Source organism: Prionailurus bengalensis, chromosome D3 (assembly GCF_016509475.1).
Source record: "Prionailurus bengalensis isolate Pbe53 chromosome D3, Fcat_Pben_1.1_paternal_pri, whole genome shotgun sequence".
NCBI classification, from domain to species: Eukaryota; Metazoa; Chordata; class Mammalia; order Carnivora; family Felidae; genus Prionailurus; species Prionailurus bengalensis.
In genome coordinates this window covers 41133112-41159847 of record NC_057356.1, presented here as the reverse complement: position 1 = coordinate 41159847, position 26736 = coordinate 41133112, and the positions used below count along the sequence as shown (strand labels likewise).

The window sequence follows — 26736 nt, the reverse complement described above, 5'->3', positions numbered from 1 at the left end:
AGCTGGAATTCTCTAAATAACAACTTTGCCTCATCAATTAGAGCTCTTTGGTTACCCCTAAATACAGTTGGTACCAAAAAGGCAGGATAAATGCTGTGTTTTTTCCCTTAATTTCTTTTTAAGTTTAATTATTTTGAGAGAGAGTGCATGAGAGCACACAAGCGGGGAAGGGCAGAGAGAAGAAACAGAATCCCAAGCAGGCTCCATGCCATCAACACAGAGCCCTACAAGGGGCTGGAACTCAGGAGCTATGAGATCATGACCTGAGCTGAGATCTAGAGCACTCAACCAATTGTGCTACCCAGGCGCCCCTTTATTTTTTCCCTTTAGTCAGTGTTTAGAATAAGGAGTTGGTGCTTTAACAAGTTTCAGTGGGAACCAATAAGGGTTTAGTATCGCTATTGAAGATTTGAGTGAGTATCATCAGTCTAGTTGTCTGTCCCACCCCGGTGGCAGAGTTGGTCTAAGATTAGTCCATCATTACTCAAAGCAGAAGTCAGTCTTTTCACTTAACTATACATTGTTGTATTGTTTAATTTTAGAAAGAGCATATGTCTTTTAATTGTAAAGATATGTAAAATTTTAATGGAAATGTTAACTCATTTTTCTTATTGTCATTTTTTGATCAGTTGTAAAATGTCTATTTTTTGTATGTTCATTGGTCATTCATTTGTATTTTTTCCTTTTGATCATGATTTTTTGTTCTTTTCTCTTTGTTGATCTTCATCTTGTTTCAGGAAGGCTTTTGGTTTCCTAAGGATGCTCTTTGTCTCCTGTTGGAATTCCCTCTCAGAATTTATAATTTGCCTTAATTTTTAAAAGTTACTCTTTTGGAAGGGGTTATAATAGATTAAAGCGATTCTTTAATACAGAAAATCCTGCATAGCATGGCTATTCTTACCTCTGTGTTATAAATATTAACTTCTCCTTTTTTCTAGTACTTTTCGTGTGTTTAAGTATTTAATCTATATGAGCATAAGTGTTAATGCTTTGCTTCAAATGAGTTTACTTATGTGTTGACATGAAATAGCATGCCTTTTGCCTAGGAGGCCCTGCTCATATTAAAACTCTTTTGAAATATTTCGTCTAATCATCATGTTCCTAGGTGGCTTTATATGCCAGTAGAAGAAAAAACAACCTTGTTAAGCAAATAGGTAATTAATAGGTAGAGCTGTCCTTAATTATGCAAAGGAAAAAATTTTAAATATCAAGACTTACATTTCTTAGGCGAATACAGTAATTGTTACAGGGTTATGATATACTATCAATATTTTCATATTCTTATGAACTTGAATGATGTATTTATTTCCTTTGTGTAATAATTGATTTTATTCCTATTATTTTGGATAGACACTTGGCATTTCACCTGAAGAGAAATTTGTTATTACAACAACAAGTAGGAAAGAAATTACCTGTGATAATTTTGGTAAGCAGTGTTTAATTGATGCTTTTATATTTAGTATATTCTAGTATATTATAGGGCAGTAACTATTTTATTACACAGATAAACATCTAAAATTATTGATAATTTTGGTTACTTTCGTGGAGTGGAGGGGGAAACTGATTATATGTGCACAGTTTGTGTAGAGGTCATATTTTTCAAACAAGATTATAGAAAAATAGTTGTCATTTATGGCTGCAGAAGATGAGATGTTGTGTGATACTTGGCCACATTTCTTTTACATGGGCCCTCAAGAAGTTAATTCTCACCAACTTAGATTCTTCCACTATCTTTTTTTTTTAAATTTTTTTTAATGTTTGTTTATTTTTGAGAGAGAGACAGAGTGTGAGTGGGGAAGGGGCAAAGAGAGGGAGACACAGAATCCAAAGCAGGCTCCAGGCTCTGTACTGTCAGCACAGAGCCAGATGCGGGGCTCGAACTCATGAACCGTGAGATCATGACCTGAGCTGAAGTCGGACGCTTAACTGACTGAGCCACCCAGGTGTCCCCCACTATCTTTTTTTTTTTTATCCAATTAGATTCCAGGACCTGCCAGTTTTCGTGCTTGATTCCTTTTGAATTTAGTTCTTTGTCTGATTTCCTGTGATAGTTTAACTTATTAAGAATTGAGTGTTTTAGATGAGTGGAAATATTTGGGCCAATTCCACTGTACTATTCTTAATAAAACACAACTGAATTTATAGATAGATCCATTGTGTGAGGGTTTGCCTGTACCATCTCTAAAGATATCTTATAGATATAATTTGCATATTCAGAATTATAAATTCATTGTGTTTCTGATACTAGTGTAGCACTTAAGTTATTACTTCTTAATTACAGATGACACTGTTAAAGATGGAGTCACTCTATACCTGCTACAGTCAGTCAATCAGTTACTACTTACAGCTACAAAAGAACGAATTGACTTCCTACCTCACTATGACACACTGGTTAAAAGTGGCATGTATGAATATTACGCAAGTGAAGGACAAAATCCTTTGCGTAAGTATTACTACATCTGTACTAATTTTGACAAACTATGACTATACTTTATCCCTTGACCACATGTTGCATTCCTTCACTTTTTAAAAATTCTATTTCTACTTTACTAGAAGATATGACTGGTCATTGTGAACTTCCTTGCTTCAACCTCTTCATCACAATATGTTTCTTTTTCTATCTAAGTCTTCTTCAGAGTAAAGATACCTCTCTTTTAAAACTAATCTAGTTAGTATTACAATTTCTTCCACTTTAACGAATAAGAAATATTGTACCTACATATCTTTCCATCTCTTGTATACTCTGATTTATTCTTCCTGGCTTCCTGTAGACCTCTCCTAATTGAGAAAATTTTTTTTTATGTTACAAATTTGTATACCTGAACTGCACAAGTAAGTGGTTTTTGGTCTGGTCTGCGTTTCTTGTTTCTTTCTACCATTACTTCTCACCACTTTTTATCCTACCTTTGGATTGTTTGCTAATGACCTTTATATAAATCAGTTGATTTAGAGAGTCTTTTCTGTCTGGATCCTGCCAGTGTGTTCAGTACTACTTAGATATTCATTATAAACTTATTAAAAATATTTTTCTCATTGTATGCATTATAGTTTGTAGGAAATTAGAATACATAGATAAGTAAAAAGAACATAGAGAACATCATATCTCTACCACACAGATATAACTACCACTTACACTTTGGTGTTTATCATTTCAGACCCTTTCATAACTTTTTTAGTGGTTTTATATGGTGCATACTTCTTTAATCTCCTTTTTTGTTTAAAATAAAATGAACATGTTTAATATATATGTCGGTGTATATTTGTTTTTAGTGTTTATACATTATTTACATAAATTTCTTTGAACAGTGTTCTACTGTTAGACATTTAGGTTGTTTTTAGTCTTTTTTATGTTACACATGACTGAATATTCTTTTGTCTAAATCTTTGTACACATCCTCACCTGAAGTACTGGTATTACTCCTGTCAGCTGCAGTGGCAGGCTCTGTGCCAAATGCTTTATGAACATTATCTCATTTAATCCTTAATCCCATGTAGTAGCTAATGTTAGGTAATGACCCTACTTTGCAGAAGAAACTGAGGCTAAGAGATTTTAGGTAGTTTGACAAAGGCCACCCTATTAGTAAGTGTTGGAGCCAGGATTTGAACCCTAGCAGAGGAAGAACTACCAAACTTGAACTCCTAACCGTTATATTTATTACCTCTGATGTTCATTATATACAAGAAAGCTACCGTCTTATTTCTCCCATCTTAAAAACATCATACTTACTTACACCAGCTACTGCCCAGTTTTTGTTCCAGTTTACAGCAAAACTCCTTAAAAGAGTTGACTGTATTTACTGTCAGTAGTGTCGCTCCTCTTCCCATTCTCTCCTTTTCACTCTCTTGTATTTTTTTTTTTTTTTTAAAGAGAGTGTGAGCCAGGGGAGAGTGGTAGAGAGTATCTTAAACAGGCTCCATGCTCAGTGAGGAGCCCAACAGGGAGTTTGATCCCACAACCCTGGGGCCATGGCCTGAGCTGAAATCAGGAGTTATATGCTCAACTGACTGAGCCACCCAGTTGCCCCTGTACTTACACTTTGAAAGTCTCCAGTGACTAAATCCAATGATCAGTTTTCAGTTCCCATTTTACTCAAGGCATTGACAGTTTATCACTTCTTCCTCCTTGATAAAATAATCTTCACTTAACTTTTGAGAAACCATACTCTATTTTGTTTCTACCTCACTGTCTTCTCTGTAGTCTTCTCTCTCCATCTTCTTTTTTTCTTCTTTTTCTTTTTTTCTTTAATTTAATCTTAATTTTTTTAATTTAATCTTGAAGTGCCTCAGGGCTTAGTTCCTTGGTTCCTTATCTTATTTAGTCTTCCTATCCAATGTCACTGTTCTAAATACCATCTTTATGGCAGTGACTCCTAAATGGAGGTGATAGAAATGGTAGTTTTTAGTTAAATATTGATAATAATGTCAGACTTCTCTCCTGAATCCCAGTTTTGTCTGTGCAGCTGCCCATATATTATCTCCACTAGAAAACCTAAGATGGGAGCCCTGATCTGATCAATGAATCCTAACTACACGTAATTTTCCCATCCAAATTGATTATCGCTGTTTTTTTAGTTGCTTAGGCCAAAAATCAAATTGATCTTTCATTCAGTCTGTCAGAAAGTTCTGTTGGCGCTATCCTCAGTGTGTATCTCGAAATGACAGTTTCTGTTTCTTTAAACCTGATCTCGAGGAATCATCACCTAGATTATATAGTGAACTCTTAATTCATTTCTATCTTTTCATGCCTGTCCACGTAAGGTTTGAGAAGTCAGATTGTGTTACTCTTCTGCTGAAAACACTGATGGTTCCCCATTTCACTGAGAATAAAAGCCGAAGTCTTTTTAATCATCTATATGGCCTTTGTAGCTCTGCTTTGTGAGTTCTCTGCCTTTGTCTCAACTCTTCTTTTTGCTTGTTCATTTTACCCCAGTTCCAGCTCTATACTTAGCTTAGGGCCTTCTGCCTGTAATACTCTTTGTCCAGATAGGCCCTGTCTCATTGCCTCACCTCTTTGAAGTTTTGTTTATTACCTTCTTAACAAAAATTAACCTGCTTAAGATTGCAACTGTATTTCCTTTGTGCCTTTACTGTTAGTCTCTTTGCTCTTTCTTTTCTCCATCACGTATACAACTTTCTAACATGATTATGATTATATTACATTTTCCATCTCTCTCATCATTTTCCATCTTTTAAAAATAAATTTTAATGTTTGTTTATTTTTGAGACAGAGAGGGTGAGCAGGGGAGGGGCAGAGAGACAGGAAGACAGAATCCAAAACAGGCTTCAGGCTCTGAGGTGTCAGCACAGAGCCTAATGTGGGGCTTGAATTCACCAGGAGTGAGATCATGACCTGAGCTGAAGTCAGATGCTTAACCAACTGAGCCACTCAGGCGCCCTGATTCTTCCATCTTTTAATTAGAATGTTAACTCCACAAGATTAGGACTCTTGTCTGTTTTGTTCTATCCCTAGAATAATGGCTGCAAATAGTAAGTGTTTAAATACTTGCATATTGAATGAACTTGTAATTCTTTCTCTGGAGATAGATTTCTAAATATATAATTATAGAGTGAATAGGTAGTTCATTTTCAAGATTTGATATAAATTTAATTGCCTTCCAGATTAGTTGTGCTAGTCATCATTCCTGCTGTCATATGAAAAAGTCTCCCTGTTTAAGGTCTTGCTTTGATTACTGTGACTTTACATTCCTAGGTCTTTCCCTCCTTTTGTTTCGTTGGCCTTTGGTGGTGCTTCTTACTATCCTTGACCATATAGTGGATATTTCTTCAAGTCATGCTGCTCTTTGTTTATACTTTTCTCTTAAGTGATCCAAGCCTTAACTGTTCTGTCAGTGAAGCAAAAATCCTTACCTCTGGCTGTTTTTATTCTCTCAAGTATCTGTTCTAGCTCCCTATGGGCCACCTCTACTCATTGAGTTTGATGTAGTGGTGGGGCATTGCAGCTAAAACGGAATGATTGTTTTCCTTCCCCTCTAAATTTTTCCTTACTGGTAAATATGACCATTTATCAAGTCTTCTAGAGCAAAGACTCAAAACCATCTTGAATTTTTTTCCTTTGTTCATTCATATTTCTGCAGATACCAAATTCTTCCCTCCAAATTTCTCTTAATTCTTTCTTTTCCTCCCATTTCTTACAATGTTCCTCCTCCATTTTCTAGACATTACCATTGGCCAGATCCTTATATGTAATCTGATTTGTGGTAACTTCTTTGTAGTTTATAAACATAGCCATTCTGTAAGTGTTTAGACTGGAATGCTTGCTGGGGTGCTACTCTGTGGATTAATTTATAGTGTTGGGTTATGCTTCAGGGAAAGTAAGAGACATAAATTTGGTATGTTGCCCTTTTTAATTAAGGAAATAAAAGTGGAAAATAGTTTTAGTAGTGACCTTGAAGAAAAGAGAATATTAGGTGATAATAGTGAGCCATTAAGAAGTTGAATATTAGCTTGGTTGTTGTAGGAAATAGTTAGCAGTTCTCTGTTAAACAGACATGTTCTGCCATTTGACAAGTTGCTGTTAGTTACAAGATTTCCATATCTAAATTAGTTCTTAATAGACACTTTTACAGTTGCTTTAGATTTGCCCCTTCATCTCTAAATATGTTTACTTTTGACTTATGCATGATGTATTACATACCACGAACTAGTATTTGATTTTATGGTTATGGTCTTCTGTTTGTCTTCTATGTCTGTATGTCTGTCTTTAGATTATAAACTCCTTGAAGCCAGGAATCATGGCTGGCTGACTCATGCCGTTTAGTGCCTTACAAGTACTGGGTGATGACTGCTTTTTTATGCGGTGGTGATTGGTGATGATGCCTTTATTATGTATTATATCATTAGGATCAGGATAATACTTTAATTCTAGCTCTTTGGAAAATAAAAGTGATGGCTTAAGGTACTTCAGAGTTTCTTTTACTTTGTACTTTTAAATGAAGTATTTGGGAGGGAAAAGTTAAGCAGTGATGTCTTCTCATTCTCTTCCAGCATTTGCTCTTGCCGAATTAATTGACAATTCATTGTCTGCTACTTCTCGAAACACTGGTATTAGAAGAATACAGATCAAATTGGTAAGAAAATAATATTATAAAGAAATTTTACTTTTCCTTTTATAGAAGTACTGTAAGTTCATTGTAGAAAAATTAGAAAATAAGGTCAAAAACTAAAAGTAGAAATAATTATTTGATGTCTCTTCATTGTTAAAATTTTTTATGTGCCCTTTTTTCTATGCGTATATATGTATATGTGTGATCATAGCTTACATTTTGTTTTTTGTGATCTTCTACTTTCCCTTGACAGTACGTTGTAGACATTTGTCATATGAATATTCTGCAGTATAATGTTTTTATAGTTTCATTTATTGGTTATATGATAAATTATGTAATCTACTATTGTTGAACATTTAGATTTTTTTCTGTATTTTTGCCATTGTGAGGAATGCTGGCATGATTGATAGGTCTTTGTACATGTATCTAGTTCCTTAAGCTAAATTCTGAGGTATGGAATTTCTGGATTAAAGGACATGAAGAATTCTAAGGCCTTTGATTTATATAGCTGAAGTACCTTTTAGAAAGTTGTAATACATTTACACTTCCACCAGCAATGTGTGAGTGAGCCCATTGAATTACTTCTTTAATGTTTAACTTTTTATATTTTTAATATTGATTTGACTTTTCCTGTCTTTGTGAACTTATTTCATAGCTTTTTGATGAAACACAAGGAAAACCTGCCGTTGCAGTAATAGATAATGGAAGAGGAATGACCTCTAAACAGCTTAACAACTGGGCTGTGTATAGGTTGTCAAAATTTACAAGGCAAGGTGACTTTGAAAGGTTAGAAAACCTTACTCACTTTTTTGATTGGGAGCTGGGAATTTTAATAAGGATGGGAACTCTAATATGTCTTTAGTTAAATGTGGTACATTGGAGGTTTTGACATTATCAGCATATATATTGTCAGCATATATACTTAGATTTTTATATTATTGAGTTTTTATTATCAGTACTTAGAAATAGTCAAAATTACATAATATTTTGCCCTTCCACTGAAGAAATATTTTTGCATTTCCTAAGATACGTAGAAGCTATTATGATATATTAAGTACTTTGAACCTTTCACCCTTTCCTTACTAAAGTTTGATGAGAGCTTTGTGGTCTCTAGAGCAGTAGGATGGTTTTAAACTAGGCTTTAGAAATCACCCGATGTGACTTACAGAGTGTCTAATGAACCACATTTAGTTCTGTTGAGTTCACCATTGCTCTACTTGACAGGTCTCTGCTTAATAAAACATTCACAGCTGTTAGTGAATAGTGTCTAGTCAAGAGTTTTGTATCAGAATATGCTTATAGAAAATATCCTGAATGAGAATGTTATAGGGGAAACAAAATATACTAGAAGTTGTCAGGGTTATAAAGATTTAGGTCTTTGGGATATTAGCTGAATCCTAGTAAGAACTGTGACCCACAAGTCTTTTGGTATTTTCATCTATGTTGTGTACTTCAGGAAGCACACTTGGGAAGAATCTGTTGTTGTTGTTATTATTATTTTTAAGTAATGTTTGTTCGTGTCCTATTTTTTTCTTTTTGTCATGTCAAGGAGAATCAGTCAAATTTAGGGATTAATCTTAACATTGTTAAAAATTAATATAGTTCGCATATTTGCCTTCTTGTTTCTGAAATTTCAGCACCCACAGAATTTTTATCAAATTTGTACACACTTACAGTGTTATGGTTGGAGGCCATTTAGTGAAGAAAGTCTCAGAAATCATTTGGCTTGGTTTGAATCTAGCCTTAATAGTTGCATGACATTGGTCAAGGTATTTTACTTCTTTGGGTTTCAGTTTACATATGTGTAAAATGTGGATAATACCTCATGAGGTTTTGTGAAAACCAAGTGAGTTAGTACACTGTAAAATCCTTAGAATAGAGCTTGGTTTATGGTAAGCAATGAATAAATACAAGCTCTATAAGCTATCATTTTAGTTACTACTTTCTCACTGTTACCCTCAGACTTTTCTACAACCATTCTTTTTCATTATATTCATGAGTACATGTCATTTCAAGGATTTATGAAGTATCCACAGAGAAGGCAAAGACCATGGTCTTTTATAATGTAAGGATAGAATTTAGCATGCAGTAGAAATATTAGGTATAAGGGAAAGGAGGACAAATAGTAGATTGGGCAAAAAAGGTAGAAAAATGTCATTTAAATCAAATGGAAGAGTAGAAACTATAGTGTTAGATTAAATTTTACCTGGATTCATGGAACATGGATGGGCTCTCATTTTTCTCTAGGTCTTAGCACAATGTAAACTTTTAAACTTAAGTCAAACGTTAGGGAAATTTAAAATTTTTAACAGTCATTTATTTATTTTGAGAGAGTGTGAGTAGTGGAGAGGGAGAGAGAGAATCCCAGGCAGCCTTCATGCTCAGCGTGGAGCCTGACATGGGGCTCGATCTCACAAGTCATAAGATCATGACCTGAGCTGAAATCAGGAGCCGGACACGCTGAACCAACTGAACCACCCAGGCACCCCAAGACATTTTATTTTTTGGTAGAAAGCTAACTGTTGCTGGTTTTGGTCCTAGCATTTTAGGTATCACTAAACAATCAGTTGTTGTAGCTACTATATACTCATAGTCTTTGAGTCTAATATCGGTCCCTTGACCCACCCACTCTGATTTTTGTTAACATCAGATGTTAACAAAGCTTACTCCCTTAGCTTCTGCTCTTGTAGAAGATTATCAGTTGCTTTACTATTTCCAGTTTAGTTTTTACTGGCTACAAGAGTGGATGTCATAGGACACAGGCTATGGAAGACAAGGAAGGACAGCCTAAAATATAAAACAACTGACTCTCTTGGCCTGTAGGTTATGTTGTAGAGAGAAAAACAGAAGTAAAACACACAAAAAATTTATAAGCATTCCAGTCATGGATTATTGCTGTTAAGAAAATATTGGTGGGGAGAGAGGCGCCTGGGTGGCTCAGTCCGTTAAGCATCCAACTCTTGACTTCAGCTCAAGTCATGGTCTCACGGTTCATGGGATAGAATGCCTCATTGGGCTCCAGGCTGAGCATAGAGAACCTGCTTGGGATTCTCTCTCTCATTCTCTCTCTGTTTCTCCCTCGTTCACTCTTGCTCTCTGTCAAAATAAATGAATAAACATTAAAAAAAAAAAATCAGGGGCGCCTGGGTGGCTCAGTCGGTTAAGCGGCCGACTTTGGCTCAGGTCATGATTTCATGGTCCGTGAGTTCGAGCCCCGCGTCGGGCTCTGTGCTGTCAGCTCAGAGCCTGGAGCCTATTTCAGATTCTGTGTCTCCCTCTCTCTGACCCTCCCCTGTTCATGCTCTGTCTCTCTCTGTCTCAAAAATAAACATTAGGGGCGCCTGGGTGGCGCAGTCGGTTAAGCGTCCGACTTCAGCCAGGTCACGATCTCGCGGTCTGTGAGTTCGAGCCCCGCATCGGGCTCTGGGCTGATGGCTCAGAGCCTGGAGCCTGTTTCCGACTCTGTGTCTCCCTCTCTCTCTGCCCCTCCCCCGTTCATGCTCTGTCTCTCTCTGTCCCAAAAATAAATAAACGTTGAAAAATAAACGTTAAAAAAAAAAAAAAAATCAGGTGATGTGTTAGAGCCTGATGGGCATCTCTTACGTTAAAATCATTAGATAAGAGGGCCTCTTTGAGATTACATTGGTTGAGGCTTGAATGATTAAAAGAAAATAGCCAAGTGAAGATCTGGGGGAAGAATATTCCAAGTAGAAAGAATACCAGGAAAGACAAAGACCTTGAAAGTATTATCAGCTTGTTTTGATTGGGACAGAGCAAGGAGACAAGTGTGGTTAGGCCACAGTATATGGAGGTGAGAATAGAGGGAGATGAGGTGAGAGTTGTTACTTGCCAAAATTCTTTGTAACTCCTTCTCAACCTTGGTACTCCTCTTCCACCCACCCTTTTTATTTTGAAAAAGTTAAAGCTAACAGGTTGAAAGAGCAGTATTAGCATGCACATATCTTTCACCTAGATTTATTTGCTAAATAACACTTTGTCACATTTGTTATCTTCTGTCTATATGCATACTCACATTCCCTTCCTAAATCGTTTTAAAAATTAGATTCTTTATGAAATTTCACTACTAAATACTGCAGCAAGTATCTCTTTCACAGGGATATTCTCATAATGATAATACCATTATCACACCCAAGAAATTTATCATTGATTCAAAATATATAATGTATAAAGTTTTTCCCCTTTGTTATGTCTCTATGTTCTCCTTTACTCTACAATAATTTGTCACATATAAGTCTTTAATAGTACTAGTTTTTTGTGGAGTTCAGACTAGTTGTAGAAAGGTTCAAAACCTGGATCTGAGTGTTTCTTCAGCACTATTCTTTTCCTCAGCAGTTTATGAACATTGTCATACAGAAAAGTTGAAATTCTACAGTGATAACCCAGATATTCATACCTACATTCTTTTTTTTTTTTTTAATATAATTTATTGTCAAATTGGCTTCCATACAACACCCAGTGCTTATCCCAACCAATGTCCTCCTCAGTGCCCGTCTCATACCTATTTTCTACCATTGATTGTTGCTTTCCCACTAGTCTATCCTACTGATCTTCAGGTTTTAAAATTTAATTCAAAATAAATTACAGATATCTGTAAACTTTTTCCTAATGCTTAAAACATTGATACCATTACTAGATTGCATTTCTTTTGAAGTAAAATTTATATGCAGTGAAATGCTCACATCTGTCTTAAGCTTTTCATTGGATTTCTTTTTTTATGGTTCTATAATTTACATACCATAAAATTCACCATATTAAAGTGTACAATTTAGTAGTTTTTTTTTTTTTTTTTTTTAAATTTTTTTTTTTTTCAACATTTATTTATTTTTGGGACAGAGAGAGACAGAGCATGAACGGGGGAGGGGCAGAGAGAGAGGGAGACACAGAATCGGAAACAGGCTCCAGGCTCTGAGCCATCAGCCCAGAGCCTGACGCGGGGCTCGAACTCACGGGCCGCAAGATCGTGACCTGGCTGAAGTCGGACGCTTAACCGACTGCGCCACCCAGGCGCCCCTAGTAGTTTTGAGTATAGTCACAAAGTTGTGCATCATCACCACTAATTCCAGAACGTTTTCATCACTCCAAAAGAAAGGAAACCTTTACTCATGGTAGTCACTTGTGTGTCCCCTCACCATCTCCCTCACTCTTAGCAATCGTTAATGTGCTTTCAGTAGTTGTTAGTCTAATTTTTAGTTGTTTTTGTAGGGATTACAATTAACATCTTAACAATCCAGTTTGGATTAATAGCAATTTACTGTCTGGAATATACAAAGAATTTGCTTCTATATGGCTTTATTCTCCTCCTACTCCTTTGTGTTGTTATTTTTATATAAGTGACATCTTTATACATCATAATTGCATCAACATAGTTTTATAGTTACAGCTTTATGCAGTTATCTTTTAAATCAGAAGGGGGAAAATCAGAAAGGATGTAAAAAGCATCATCTTTAGTAACTATTTTGGGCAGATCTACTAGCAACAAATTCCCTCAGTTTTTGTTTATCTGGGACTGTCTTAACCTTCCTTTATTTTTGAAAGTTGAGTTTTTTTCTTTTAATGCTTTGAACATGTTCACCTACTGCCTTTGGTTCCATAGTTTCTGATGAAGAATCAGCTGTTAATCTTATTGCATATCCCTTGTGTGTGACTAATCTCTTCTGTTTGCTTTCAAGATTTTTTTTTTTTTTCTGGCTTTTAATAGTTTGATACTGATGTGTCTAGGTTTGGGTCTTTTGAGTTCCTTCTACTTGGTGTTTGAACTTCTTAGATTTGTAGATTAATGTTTTTCATCACATTTGTGGAAGTATTTGGCCATTATTTCTTCAAATCTTTCTTCTCTGTGGCTCTTATTATCCATATATTGATATGCTTGATGGTGTCCTATAGGTTTCTGAGATTGTGTTTATTTTTCTTTATTCTTTTTTCTTTTTGTTCCTCAGACTAAGTAATCTCAGTTGACCTGCCTTTAAGTTCACTGATTCTTTGTTCTGCCAACTCAGATCTGCTAGTGAGCCACTTAACTGAATTTTTTTAAATTGCAGAACTTTTATTTGGTTCTTTTTAAAAAAATAATTTCTGCCTCTGTTGTTTATTTGGTGAAACACTGTGCTCATACTTCACTATTTACTTCATGATTTCTGTTCATGTAATGCACTTTAAAATAGCTGATTTAAGGGCTCCTGGGTGGCTCAGTTGGTTAAGCATCCTACTCTTGGTTTTGGCTCAGGTCATGGTCTCATGGTTCGTGAGATCAAGCCCCCCATCCGGTTCTTTGCTGACAACGTGGAGCCTGCTTGGGATTCTCTTTCTCCCTTTCTGCCCTGCCCCTCAAAATAAATAAGTATTTAAAAAATAAAATAACTGATTTAAATCTTTGTCTAGTAAGTCTAGTGTCTGGGCTTTCTCTGAGACAGTTTCTTCTTACTGCTATTTTTCCTGTGTGTGGACTATAATTTGGCATGGCTTATAATTTTTTTCTTTTTTTAAAACTATTTTTAATGTTTATCATTTTTGAGTGAGCGAGAGAGAGAGAGCGAGAGAGAGAGTGTGTGTGTGTGTGTGTGTGTGTGTGTGAGAGAGAGAGAGAGAGAGAGAGAGTGTGTGTGTGTGTGTGTGTGTGTGTGTGTGTGTGTCTGTAGAGGAGGAACAGAGAGAGGGGGAGGCACAGAATCCAAAGCAGGTTCCAGGCTCTGAGCTGTCAACACAGAGCCCAATGCGGGGCTTGAACTCAGGAACTGTGAGATCACGATCTGAACCAAAGTTGGCCACCCAACCTACTGAGCCACCCAGGCGCCCCAGTTTACAATTTTTTGTTGAGAATAAGACATTTTAAGTAATACAGTGTTGCAACTCTGGAAATTAGATTGATCCTTCTCCCCAGGGCTTGTTTGTTGCTTCTGGTTTTTTTGTTATTTTTATAGTTTCCCCTCTAAACTAATTCTGTAAAGTCTGCATTCTTTATCTTGTGTTGCTAGCTAGTGATTGGAGATTTCCCTAAATGTCTGGAACCATTAAGTCTTCCGAGCTTTTGCCAGTGCATTCTGTTTGCATATTGGAGTATGTCTTTAATGCTCTGGTAGGAAGTTTAAAACTCTGCCTTTGTCTTTACTTCTTGCTTGCACAGAACCTCAAAGTCAGCCAGAAATGAAAGCTTAGGGCTTTCTTGAGCATGTGGCTAGCCCTGCATATGAGTATGCCCTTCTTCTCTATTCTCATGAATATGTTGCAGCTTTTAAAACCCACTATGGACCTCTCATTCTCCAGCTTTTCTTTGTCAGTTTTTGGCCAGGTTCTTATTTCCTCCCAGTTGTTTTCATTGTGTTCCTCAGCTATGATCATAAATAATTACCATTGATAAGTTTTTGACAAATGACTGAGGGAAAAGTGGTTCACAGTGAGCAGGTTCTGAGTTGGGTCAAATAAAGGCAAACCCTATGAGTGGAGGTTCCTTGGGAACTGTCAGACAAATCTAATAATGGCAGTTCTATGGGAAAGGGGCTTTAGGGGAACTCCATACTTGCTCCAGTGACTCCTCGGTAGCTGGTTTTCACTGTGATTGTAAGGCTATCAGTTTTCAAGGCTTCTGTGGAGCTGGTGAGGCGGGAAGTGGGATAGGGCATGTTAAAACATCACAGAGCTCACTGTTCTGAGATTCAACTGTGTGTCTTGAATAAACACTCCTTGGATTGTTCAAGCCTTTGGTTAATACTTATTCTGAAAATGTTGATTTTTGACAATGTTTGCAGATGTTCTCGTTGCTTTTATCAATGAGTGAGTTTTCATAGGTCCTTACTCTACCATTATGGAAGTGCTCACTCTGTTAACCGACTTTTGACAAATGCATTCACCTGTGTAATTCAAACCTCTAATAACATGTAGAACATTACATGAACCTAGAAAATTGGCTCATCACTCAGGCATTATTATAATCATTGCCTTAGAAGTTAAATTCGGGGTGCCTAGGTGACTCCGTTGGTCGAGTGTCGACTTCAGCTCAGGTCATGATCTCGCAGTTTGTGAGTTTGAGCCCTGCATCATGCTCTGTGCCGACAGCTCAGAGCCTGGAGCCTGCTTCAGATTCTGTGTCTTCTTTCCCTGCCCCTCCCCTGCTCGCGCTCTTTCTCTCAAAAATAAACAAACGTTTAAAAAAAAAAAGTTAGAGGGGTGCTTGCATGGCTCAGTTGGTTAAGCTTGACCTGACTTTGGCTCAGGTCATGATCTCACGGTTCTTGAGTTCAAGCCTCTCACAGGACTATCAGTGCAGAGCCCACTTCGGATTCTCTCTTTGTCTCTCTCTGCCCTGCTCCTGCTGGTGCTCCATCTCTCTCTGCCCCTCCCCTGCTAGTGCATATGCTCTCTCTTATAAAAAACATTAAAAAAAAATTTTTTTTTAAAGAAGTTCAATTAGATACCTAGAACATAATTGCTGTGTGGTCATAATCCAGATGTGTGTTGAATCAGTGCTACCTCCTGCTCAGCCACTGAAAGGTCCTCAACTTAGGTAGCCTTTTTTTTTTTTTTTTTTAATAAAAATAGTATGCCACATAGCTTATTTCCCATGCCATTTTTTTTTTAGGTTTTAGAAAAGGACCCTCAACAGGATTTTCCCTAATTTTGCTAAAGAAAAAGTTCGTCTTCAGTACTTTTCTGCAAATTTAGGTGAACTTTTACTTTCTGGTACTTGTGTTACTTGAATTCAGAGAATGATTATGTAACATTTAGGCATCCTACTTTAATTGGGTTAGTTTTATTGTGTTGCATAGATTTATTCCAGAAACTCTAATAAGGATCTGTGGCCATTTGTCAGTTTTATTGGAGGTAAAGCTTTCTTTATTGTGGGGTTATTCCCTTTGATAGATTCAAGATAGATATAAATATACATATGTAGTCACTCTACCCTATTTCCTGGCAACCACTTATATTTTAGTTTCTTTTACTAATTTTATTCTCTTTCTTGTTCCTTTTTCTTACTTTCAACACCTTCTGTGATTTCTTTTCTTGCATATTTTTTTCTCTCTTATAATAAATACAGTACTAATATATCAAAAAGATACAGTGTCCTTTTACATTGTATCAAGAATATGAATGTTTTTTGAAATTTTTTTGGACTGTGATATGTTATTCCTGAGGGATCTTTCTAAATTCTCTAGAGGAGTGCTTCTGTGATGCAAAAATTTTTATAAGGTCTTAGATTATCTTTCTCTTGTACTTACCTTCATGAAGGGATGTTTATATAACCCTTGAGTGTAGATAAAGGAAATTTTCTGGACTTATTTACACAAGTCTGAAACCTAGACATTTGTGTTCTTAACCTTATTTGCTATGATAGGGTTTTTGCCTAGGTTAGATTTGCATAGATGGTTTGGGTTGAAAAGTAGACTTAATTCCTGGTGATTATGTCCATTCACTGTCAGTGACTAGAATTCTTAGTTTTGAATCAGTCTAAGTGTGTGTGTGTTTAATCTCTGAGCCCATCTCTCTCTAAGCTTTTGTGTATTTCCCGTATATGTTTTTAAGATAATATTGGGGGGTATTTTCAGGTTGTTTCCTAGAAGCATTGCCATAATAATTAAAGTCTTAGAAACCATTTACTTTGTTTGTAGGGGTGGGGGGCAGGCAGCTCGATCTCACAACCTTGGAATCATGAGCTGAGCCAGTATCAAGAGTCAGTTGCTTAACTGGCTGAGCCACCCAGGTGCCCCTACTTTTTTTTTTTTTTTTTTTAATACATTAGGTTCATAGAATTTAATTAATTACAGTTTTTGGTTTATAACAATTTATCAATTCAGGCATTGTATTTTTAAGGTTTATTGAAAAATTTAATAAGCCGAATAACCAGAATTTCCCACCCAAACCAGTAAGTAGCACAGTTTCTGTAACTTACATCTGTGTGTTCCTCCCTTGTTCTGTTTTTTTCCTCTCCATCACAGTTAACTATCTTGAATTGTTTTTCTTATTTCCTTATTTGAGCAAAATATTTTATTTTTTATTAAAAACAAAATTTTTTTTTTTTTTTTTTTTTTTATGCTAAAAGCAAACTTTATTTTTCTTTCTTTTTTTTTTTTTCTGAAATTTATTGACAAATTGGTTTCCATACAACACCCAGTGCTCATCCCAAAAGGTGCCCTCCTCAATACCCATCACCCACCCTCTCCTCCCTCCCACCCCCCATCAACCCTCAGTTTGTTCTCAGTTTTTAACAGTCTCTTATGCTTTGGCTCTCTCCCATTCTAACCTCTTTTTTTTTTTTTTTCCTTCCCCTCCCCCATGGGTTCCTGTTAAGTTTCTCAGGATCCACATAAGAGTGAGACCATATGGTATCTGTCTTTCTCTGTATGGCTTATTTCACTTAGCATCACACTCTCCAGTTCCATCCACGTTGCTACAAAAGGCCATATTTCATTTTTTCTCATTGCCACGTAATATTCCATTGTGTATATAAACCACAATTTCTTTATCCATTCATCAGTTGATGGACATTTAGGCTCTTTCCATAATTTGGCTATTGTTGAGAGTGCTGCTATGAACATTGGGGTACAAGTGGCCCTATGCATCAGTGCTCCTGTATCCCTTGGATAAATTCCTAGCAGTGCTATTGCTGGGTCATAGGGTAGGTCTATTTTTAATTTTCTGAGGAACCTCCACACTGCTTTCCAGAGCGGCTGCACCAATTTGCATTCCCACCAACAGTGCAAGAGGGTTCCCGTTTCTCCACATCCTCGCCAGCATCTATAGTCTCCTGATTTGTTCATTTTGGCCACTCTGACTGGCGTGAGGTGATACCTGAGTGTGGTTTTGATTTGTATTTCCCTGATAAGGAGCGACGCTGAACATCTTTTCATGTGCCTGTTGGCCATCCGGATGTCTTCTTTAGAGAAGTGTCTATTCATGTTTTCTGCCCATTTCTTCACTGGGTTATTTGTTTTTCGGGTGTGGAGTTTGGTGAGCTCTTTATAGATTTTGGATACTAGCCCTTTGTCAGATATGTCATTTGCGAATATCTTTTCCCATTCCGTTGGTTGCCTTTTAGTTTTGTTGGTTGTTTCCTTTGCTGTGCAGAAGCTTTTTATCTTCATAAGGTCCCAGGAATTCACTATTGCTTTTAATTCCCTTGCCTTTGGGGATGTGTCGAGTAAGAGATTGCTACGGCTGAGGTCAGAGAGGTCTTTTCCTGCTTTCTCCTCTAAGGTTTTGATGGTTTCCTGTCTCACATTTAGGTCCTTTATCCATTTTGAGTTTATTTTTGTGAATGGTGTGAGAAAGTGGTCTAGTTTCAACCTTCTGCATGTTGCTGTCCAGTTCTCCCAGCACCATTTGTTAAAGAGGCTGTCTTTTTTCCATTGGATGTTCTTTCCTGCTTTGTCAAAGATGAGTTGGCCATACGTTTGTGGGTCTAGTTCTGGGGTTTCTATTCTATTCCATTGGTCTATGTGTCTGTTTTGGTGCCAATACCATGCTGTCTTGATGATGACAGCTTTGTAGTAGAGGCTAAAGTCTGGGATTGTGATGCCTCCTGCTTTGGTCTTCTTCTTCAAAATTCCTTTGGCTATTCGGGGCCTTTTGTGGTTCCATATGAATTTTAGGATTGCTTGTTCTAGTTTCGAGAAGAATGCTGGTGCAATTTTGATTGGGATTGCATTGAATGTGTAGATAGCTTTGGGTAGTATTGACATTTTGACAATATTTATTTTTCCAATCCATGAGCAGGGAATGTCTTTCCATTTCTTTAAATCTTCTTCAATTTCCTTCAGAAGCTTTCTATAGTTTTCAGCATACAGATCCTTTACATCTTTGGTTAGATTTATTCCTAGGTATTTTATGCTTCTTGGTGCAATTGTGAATGGGATCAGTTTCTTTATTTGTCTTTCTGTTGCTTCATTGTTAGTGTATAAGAATGCAACTGATTTCTGTACATTGATTTTGTATCCTGCAACTTTGCTGAATTCCTGTATCAGTTCTAGCAGACTTTTGGTGGAGTCTATCGGATTTTCCATGTATAATATCATGTCATCTGCAAAAAGCGAAAGCTTGACTTCATCTTTGCCAATTTTGATGCCTTTGATTTCCTTTTGTTGTCTGATTGCTGATGCTAGAACTTCCAGCACTATGTTAAACAGCAGCGGTGAGAGTGGGCATCCTTGTCGTGTTCCTGATCTCAGGGAAAAAGCTTTCAGTTTTTCCCCGTTGAGGATGATGTTAGCTGTGGGCTTTTCATAAATGGCTTTTATGATCTTTAAGTATGTTCCTTCTATCCCGACTTTCTCAAGGGTTTTTATTAAGAAAGGGTGCTGGATTTTGTCGAAGGCCTTTTCTGCATCGATTGACAGGATCATATGGTTCTTCTCTCTTTTTTTGTTAATGTGATGTATCACGTTGATTGATTTGCGAATGTTGAACCAGCCCTGCATCCCAGGAATGAATCCCACTTGATCATGGTGAATAATTCTTTTTATATGCCGTTGAATTCGATTTGCTAGTATCTTATTGAGAATTTTTGCATCCATATTCATCAGGGATATTGGCCTGTAGTTCTCTTTTTTTACTGGGTCTCTGTCTGGTTTAGGAATCAAAGTAATACTGGCTTCATAGAATGAGTCTGGAAGTTTTCCTTCCCTTTCTATTTCTTGGAATAGCTTGAGAAGGATAGGTATTATCTCTGCTTTAAACGTCTGGTAGAACTCCCCTGGGAAGCCATCTGGTCCTGGACTCTTATTTGTTGGGAGATTTTTGATAACCGATTCAATTTCTTCGCTGGTTATGGGTCTGTTCAAGCTTTCTATTTCCTCCTGATTGAGTTTTGGAAGCGTGTGGGTGTTCAGGAATTCGTCCATTTCTTCCAGGTTGTCCAATTTGTTGGCATATAAGTTTTCATAGTATTCCCTGATAATTGTTTGTATCTCTGAGGGATTGGTTGTAATACTTCCATTTTCATTCATGATTTTATCTATTTGGGTCATCTCCCTTTTCTTTTTGAGAAGCCTGGCTAGAGGTTTGTCAATTTTGTTTATTTTTTCAAAAAACCAACTCTTGGTTTCGTTGATCTGCTCTACAGTTTTTTTAGTTTCTATATTGTTTATTTCTGCTCTGATCTTTATTATTTCTCTTCTTCTGCTGGGCTTAGGCTGCCTTTGCTGTTCTGCTTCTAGTTCCTTTAGGTGTGCTGTTAGATTTTGTATTTGGGATTTTTCTTGTTTCTTGAGATAGGCCTGGATTGCAATGTATTTTCCTCTCAGGACTGCCTTTGCTGCGTCCCAAAGCGTTTGGATTGTTGTATTTTCATTTTCGTTTGTTTCCATATATTTTTTAATTTCTTCTCTAATTGCCTGGTTGACCCACTCATTCGTTAGTAGGGTGTTCTTTAACCTCCATGCTTTTGGAGGTTTTCCAGACTTTTTCCTGTGGTTGATTTCAAGCTTCATGGCATTGTGGTCTGAAAGTAAGCATGGTATAATTTCAATTCTTGTAAACTTATGAAGGGCTGTTTTGTGACCCAGTATATGATCTATCTTGGAGAATGTTCCATGTGCACTCGAGAAGAAAGTATATTCTGTTGCTTTGGGATGCAGAGTTCTAAATATATCTGTCAAGTCCATCTCATCCAATGTCTCATTCAGGGCCCTTGTTTCTTTATTGACCGTGTGTCTAGATGATCTATCCATTTCTGTAAGTGGAGTGTTAAAGTCCCCTGCAATTACCACATTCTTATCAATAAGGTTGCTTATGTTTATGAGTAATTGTTTTATATATTTGGGGGCTCCGGTATTCGGTGCATAGACATTTATAATTGTTAGCTCTTCCTGATGGATAGACCCTGTAACTATTATATAATGTCCTTCTTCATCTCTTGTTACAGCCTTTAATTTAAAGTCTAGTTTGTCTGATATAAGTATGGCTACTCCAGCTTTCTTTTGGCTTCCAGTCGCATGATAAATAGTTCTCCATCCCCTCACTCTCAATCTAAAGGTGTCCTCAGGTCTAAAATGAGTCTCTTGTAGACAGCAAATAGATGGGTCTTGTTTTTTTATCCATTCTGATACCCTATGTCTTTTGGTTGGCGCATTTAATCCATTTACATTCAGTGTTATTATAGAAAGATACGGGTTTAGAGTCATTGTGATGTCTGTATGTTTTATGCTTATAGTGATGTCTCTGGGACTTTGTCTCACAGGGTCCCCCTTAGGATCTCTTGTAGGGCTGGTTTAGTGGTGACAAATTCCTTCAGTTTTTGTTTGTTTGGGAAGACCTTTATCTCTCCTTCTATTCTAAATGACAGACTTGCTGGATAAAGGATTCTTGGCTGCATATTTTTTCTGTCTAGCACCCTGAAAATCTCTTGCCAATTCTTTCTGGCCTGCCAAGTTTCAAAAGAGAGATCAGTCACGAGTCTTATAGGTCTCCCTTTATATGTGAGGGCACGTTTACCCCTTGCTGCTTTCAGAATTTTCTCTTTATCCTTGTATTTTGCCAGTTTCACTATGATATGTCGTGCAGAAGATCGATTCAAGTTACGTCTGAAGGGAGTTCTCTGTGCCTCTTGGATTTCAATGCCTTTTTCCTTCCCCAGTTCAGGGAAGTTCTCAGCTATGATTTCTTCAAGTACCCCTTCAGCACCTTTCCCTCTCTCTTCCTCCTCTGGGATACCAATTATGCGTATATTATTTCTTTTTAGTGTATCACTTAGTTCTCTAATTTTCCCCTCATACTCCTGGATTTTTTTATCTCTCTTTTTCTCAGCTTCCTCTTTTTCCATAACTTTATCTTCTAGTTCACCTATTCTCTCCTCTGCCTCTTCAAGCCGAGCTGTGGTGGTTTCCATTTTGTTATGCATTTCGTTTAAAGCGTTTTTCAGCTCCTCGTGACTGTTCCTTAGTCCCTTGATCTCTGTAGCAAGAGATTCTCTGCTGTCCTGTATACTGTTTTCAAGCCCAGCGATTAATTTTATGACTATTATTCTAAATTCACTTTCTGTTATATTATTTAAATCCTTTTTGATCAGCTCATTAGCTGTTGTTATTTCCTGGAGATTCTTCTGAGGGGAGTTCTTCCGCTTGGTCATTTTGGATAGTCCTTGGCGTGGTAAGGACCTGCAGGGCACTTCCCCTGTGCTGTGGTGTATACCTGGAGTTGGTGGGCGGGGCCGCAGTCAGACCTGATGTCTGCCCCCAGCCCACCGCTGGGGCCACAGTCAGACTGGTGTGTGCCTTCTCTTCCCCTCTCCTAGGGGCGGGATTCACTGTGGGGTGGTGTGGCTCGTCTGGGCTACTTGCACCCTGCCAGGCTTGTGATGCTGGGGATCTGGCGTATTAGCTGGGGTGGGTAGGCAAGGTGCTCGGGGGCAGGAGGGGCAGGCTTAGATCGCTTCTCCTTAGGTGATCCACTTCAGGAGGGGCCCTGTGGCAGCGGGAGGGAGTCAGATCCGCTGCCGGAGGTTTGGCTCTGCAGAAGCGCAGAGTTGGGTGTTTGCGCGGAGCGAGCAAGTTCCCTGGCAGGAACCGGTTCCCTTTGGGATTTCGGCTGGGGGATGGGCGGGGGAAATGGCGCCGGCGAGCGCCTTTGTTCCCCACCAAACTGAGCTCTGTTGTCAGGGGGCTCAGCAGCTCTCCCTCTGGTTGTCCTCCAGCCTTCCCGCTTTCCGAGCAGAGCTGTTAATTTCTGACCTCCCAGACGCTAAGTCGCGCTTGCTGTCGGAACACAGTCCGCCCGGCCCCTCCGCTTTTGCAAGCCCGACTCGGGGGCTCTGCTTGGCCGGCGAGCCGCCCCTCCGCCCCAGCTCCCTCCCGCCAGTCCGTGGAGCGCGCACCGCCTCGCCGCCCTTCCTACCCTCTTCCGTGGGCCTCTCGTCTGCGTTTGTCTCCAGCGACTCTGTTCTGCTAATCCTCTGGCGGTTTTCTGGGTTATTTAGGCAGGTGTAGATGGAATCTAAGTGATCAGCAGGACGTGCGGTGAGCCCAGCGTCCTCCTAAGCCGCCATCTTGCTGCAACTCCTCAAAAACAAAATTTTTTTAATGTTGATTTATTTTTGAGAGACAGAGCGTGAGCAGGGGAGGGGCAGAGAGAGAGGGAGACACAGAATCTGAGGTAGGCTCCAACTCTGAGTTGTCAGCACATAGCCACCCAGGCCTGAGCCACCCAGGCGCGCTCCTCCTTATTTTGTTTTTAAATGTTTATTTTGAGAGAGGGGAGGGGAGGGACAGATTGAGAGAGAGAGAGAGAGAGAGAGAGAAAGAGAAAGAGAGAAAGAGAATCCCCAGCAGGGGAGGCTTTGCTGTGTGCAACACAGGGCTTGATCTCACAAATCAAACTGTGAACTCATGACCTGAGTCGATACTGAGATTCGGGATGCTTAACCAACTGAGCCATGCAGGTGCCCCCTTATTTCCTTATATTTTAAAAATCTAACTTTGGGGCGCCTGGGTGGCGCAGTCGGTTAAGCGTCCGACTTCAGCCAGGTCACGATCTCACGGTCCGTGAGTTTGAGCCCCGCGTCAGGCTCTGGGCTGATGGCTCGGAGCCTGGAGCCTGTTTCCGATTCTGTGTCTCCCTCTGCCTCTGCGCCTCCCCCGTTCATGCTCTGTCTCTCTCTGTCCCAAAAATAAATAAACGTTGAAAAAAAAAATTTAAAAAAAAAAATAAATAAATAAAAAATCTAACTTTGCTTGTTTTTTGATGCTGCGAAAAAGGATAGTCATACAATATGTTGTTCTATAAGGGACTTGTATTTTCACTTAATATTAGGTTACTAAGATTTCGTCTTTGTGTGGGTCTGTAGTTTTTTCTTTTTCATAACCATATAATATTCTTTTGTGCATACTTAAAATTGCACTGTATTTATCCAGTCTCCAGTCAGTGGGCATTTGGCTCCCCATGCCACATTTGGCATTATAAGCATTACTATCTTACTTATAAGTGTTTATGTGTGTGTATAACGTTACATATGTATTTGCTAGTCCAAATCTACGTAAGTTCTTAGGTACCTAGAAGGAAATTTGTGGGTTAAAAGATAAAAGTTCCAATGTACAAGGTAGTAAATTGTTTTCCAGAGTGATTGTATTTATTTATACTTCCATCACTTACGTAAGTTTGAGGGTTTTTTTTTTTTCTTTTGAAAGTTTGGGTTTTGAAACTCACACACGAAGCCATTTGAGTCTGTTGTTTTGGTGGGAGGAATTTTTTACTATTGCTTTGATTTTTTAAATATAGTTATAAGAATATTTAGGCAATTACTGACTTAGTTTTGGTAAGTTATATTTTACTAGGAATTAGTCCATTTCATTACATTTTCTTTTTAAAAAAAATTTTTTTTTTTCAACGTTTATTTATTTTTGGGACAGAGAGAGACAGAGCATGAATGGGGGAGGGGCAGAGAGAGAGGGAGACACAGAATCGGAAACAGGCTCCAGGCTCTGAGCCATCAGCCCAGAGCCTGACGCAAGGCTCGAACTCACGGACCGCGAGATCGTGACCTGGCTGAAGTCGGACGCTTAACCGACTGCGCCACCCAGGTGCCCCACATTTTCAAGTTTAGTAGTGTATATTTATTGGTAATGTTTTCAAAGAAATAATGTGTGCTTTGATAAATTAAAAAAATTTTTTCTCTTGAGGTGTGGAATCTTAGGTGATTGATTTGAGATTTTTCTAAGATGATGATTTTGTGCTACAAATCTTTAAGAACTATTTTCACTACATCCCACAAGTTTTGATAATGGTGTATATTCATTGTCCTACAGTTTGGTGTATTTTTTATTTCCTTTGTAATTTGCTCTTTGATCCATAGATTGAGGAATGTGTTGTTCAATTTCCACGTGTTCTTAACATATTTTCCTCTTTATGTTGATGTCTAGTTTGGTTTTATTATAGTCAGAGGAAATATTCTCTATACACTCTATTTAAATTTGTTGAGATTTGTTTTGTGCTCCATATATGATCTATTTGGGGGAATTTTCTGTGTCCTTGAAAAGAATATATATTCTGCTGTTGTTGGGAGGAGTGTTCTGTAACTGTCAATTTGATTCCATTCGTTGATATTGTTTAGTTCTTTTATATCCTTGATGGTTTTATATCCTTGCTGGTATATTCTTTTATATCCTTGCTGGAATTTTGAAGTCCCCCCCATATTTACAGGTGTGTTTCTTTTTTCACTTCTTAATTTCTGCTTTATGTATTTTGAACTTGTGTTATTTTATGTATACGCAGTTAGAGAATTGTTATGCATTCTTGGTAAGTGGATCCTTTTATTATTCTGTAATGCTACTCTGTCCTTGATAATTTTCTTGCTCTGAAGTATATTTTATGTGATATTCTTTAGCTTTCTTTTCATTCATGTTTTCCTGGTATGTCTTTTCTTACCCATTTTCTTTTAACCTACCTGTATCATTATATTGGAAATTCTTGTAGACAATATATACTTGGGTCACTTTTATTCATTTTATTTAGTGTATTTGTATTGTCACATTTACTATAGTTCTTGATATATATGTCAGGACTTAAGTATGTCTTGTATAGCTTCTCTATTCCTTTTATTTTTCATTTTTTCTGGCCTTTTTATGGGTTACTCAACATACTTTTCTGTATTTTGCTATTTTTAAAAGTGATTTTGACTATATTTTTGGTTTTATTTTTTAGTGGCTCTGAGGAATACTGTATACATACATAACATTACATTGTACTAGTAAGGATATTTTACCACTTAAAGTGAATTTTAGAAATTTTAGCAAATTATTTAGGTCCCCTCACTCTCTCATTTATAATTGAGTTTTCTTAAGTTTTACCTCCATGTACATTGAGAACCATATCAAACGGTGTTATTTTGATTTCATCAGACTAATATAATTTAAAAACTCAAGAGGAGAATGAAGACCTATTTATCTATGTATTTGTTTCATTGTTCTTGCTTTTTTTTTTTTTTTTTGATCGTTTCCTGGTGATACTCCTTATCAGCTTGCTTTGATGTTACTGTAGCTACTCCAGCTTCTACATTTGTGTTGATGGTAACTTCTTTTCCAACTTTTTAACCTATTGTCACTTTATATTTAGAGAGTTTCTAGAAAAAAAATAGTTTCCTTAAGATAGAATATAGTTGTGTCTTAAAATTACACAATCGCTGCCTTTGAATTGAGGTTTCAGACCAGTTACATTACTGTGATTATTGGGATGTTTTGATTTAAACTCTGCGGTCTTTGTTATTTGTTTTTTTCATTATGTTTTGTTGTTGTTGTTGTTCCTGTTTTTCTTTTTTCTTCTGCCTTATTTTAAAATGAGTATTTTGTGTGTATTTTAAAATGAGTATTTTATTTCCTTTGTTGGCTTATTATTTGCTACCCTTGTTGTATTGATAATGTTAGCATTCAAAGTATGTATCTTCAATTTGTCACAGTCTATATCAAGTAATAATATACTACTTACATACAGTATTAGCATACCACAGCAGTAATACCTGTGCCATTTAGTGTCTTAAAATTTATTTAGTATTAATTATTTTGAGAGAAAGAGACAGAGTGTGAGCAGGGGAGTGACAGAGAGAGAGGGTGACACAGAATCCAAAGCAGGCTCCCGGTTCTGAGCTGTCAGCACAGAGCCCGGCACAGGGCTTAAATTCATTACCTGAATTCATTACCTGAAGTTGGATGCTTAACCAACTGAGCCAGGTACCCCCATG

At 37.5% G+C, this 26736-nt stretch overlaps 1 protein-coding gene across 1 annotated transcript in view; it reads left to right on the top strand.

Moving 5' to 3' along the window:
* Positions 1-26736, top strand: part of SMCHD1 (structural maintenance of chromosomes flexible hinge domain containing 1) — a 169232-nt gene that overhangs the window by 8078 nt on the left and 134418 nt on the right. Inside the window, exons 2-5 of the mRNA XM_043558406.1 lie at positions 1351-1426; positions 2282-2443; positions 7006-7088; positions 7720-7850. Of these exons, the coding sequence (XP_043414341.1) occupies positions 1351-1426; positions 2282-2443; positions 7006-7088; positions 7720-7850 (452 nt within the window). The remainder of the gene's footprint in view (positions 1-1350; positions 1427-2281; positions 2444-7005; positions 7089-7719; positions 7851-26736) is intronic.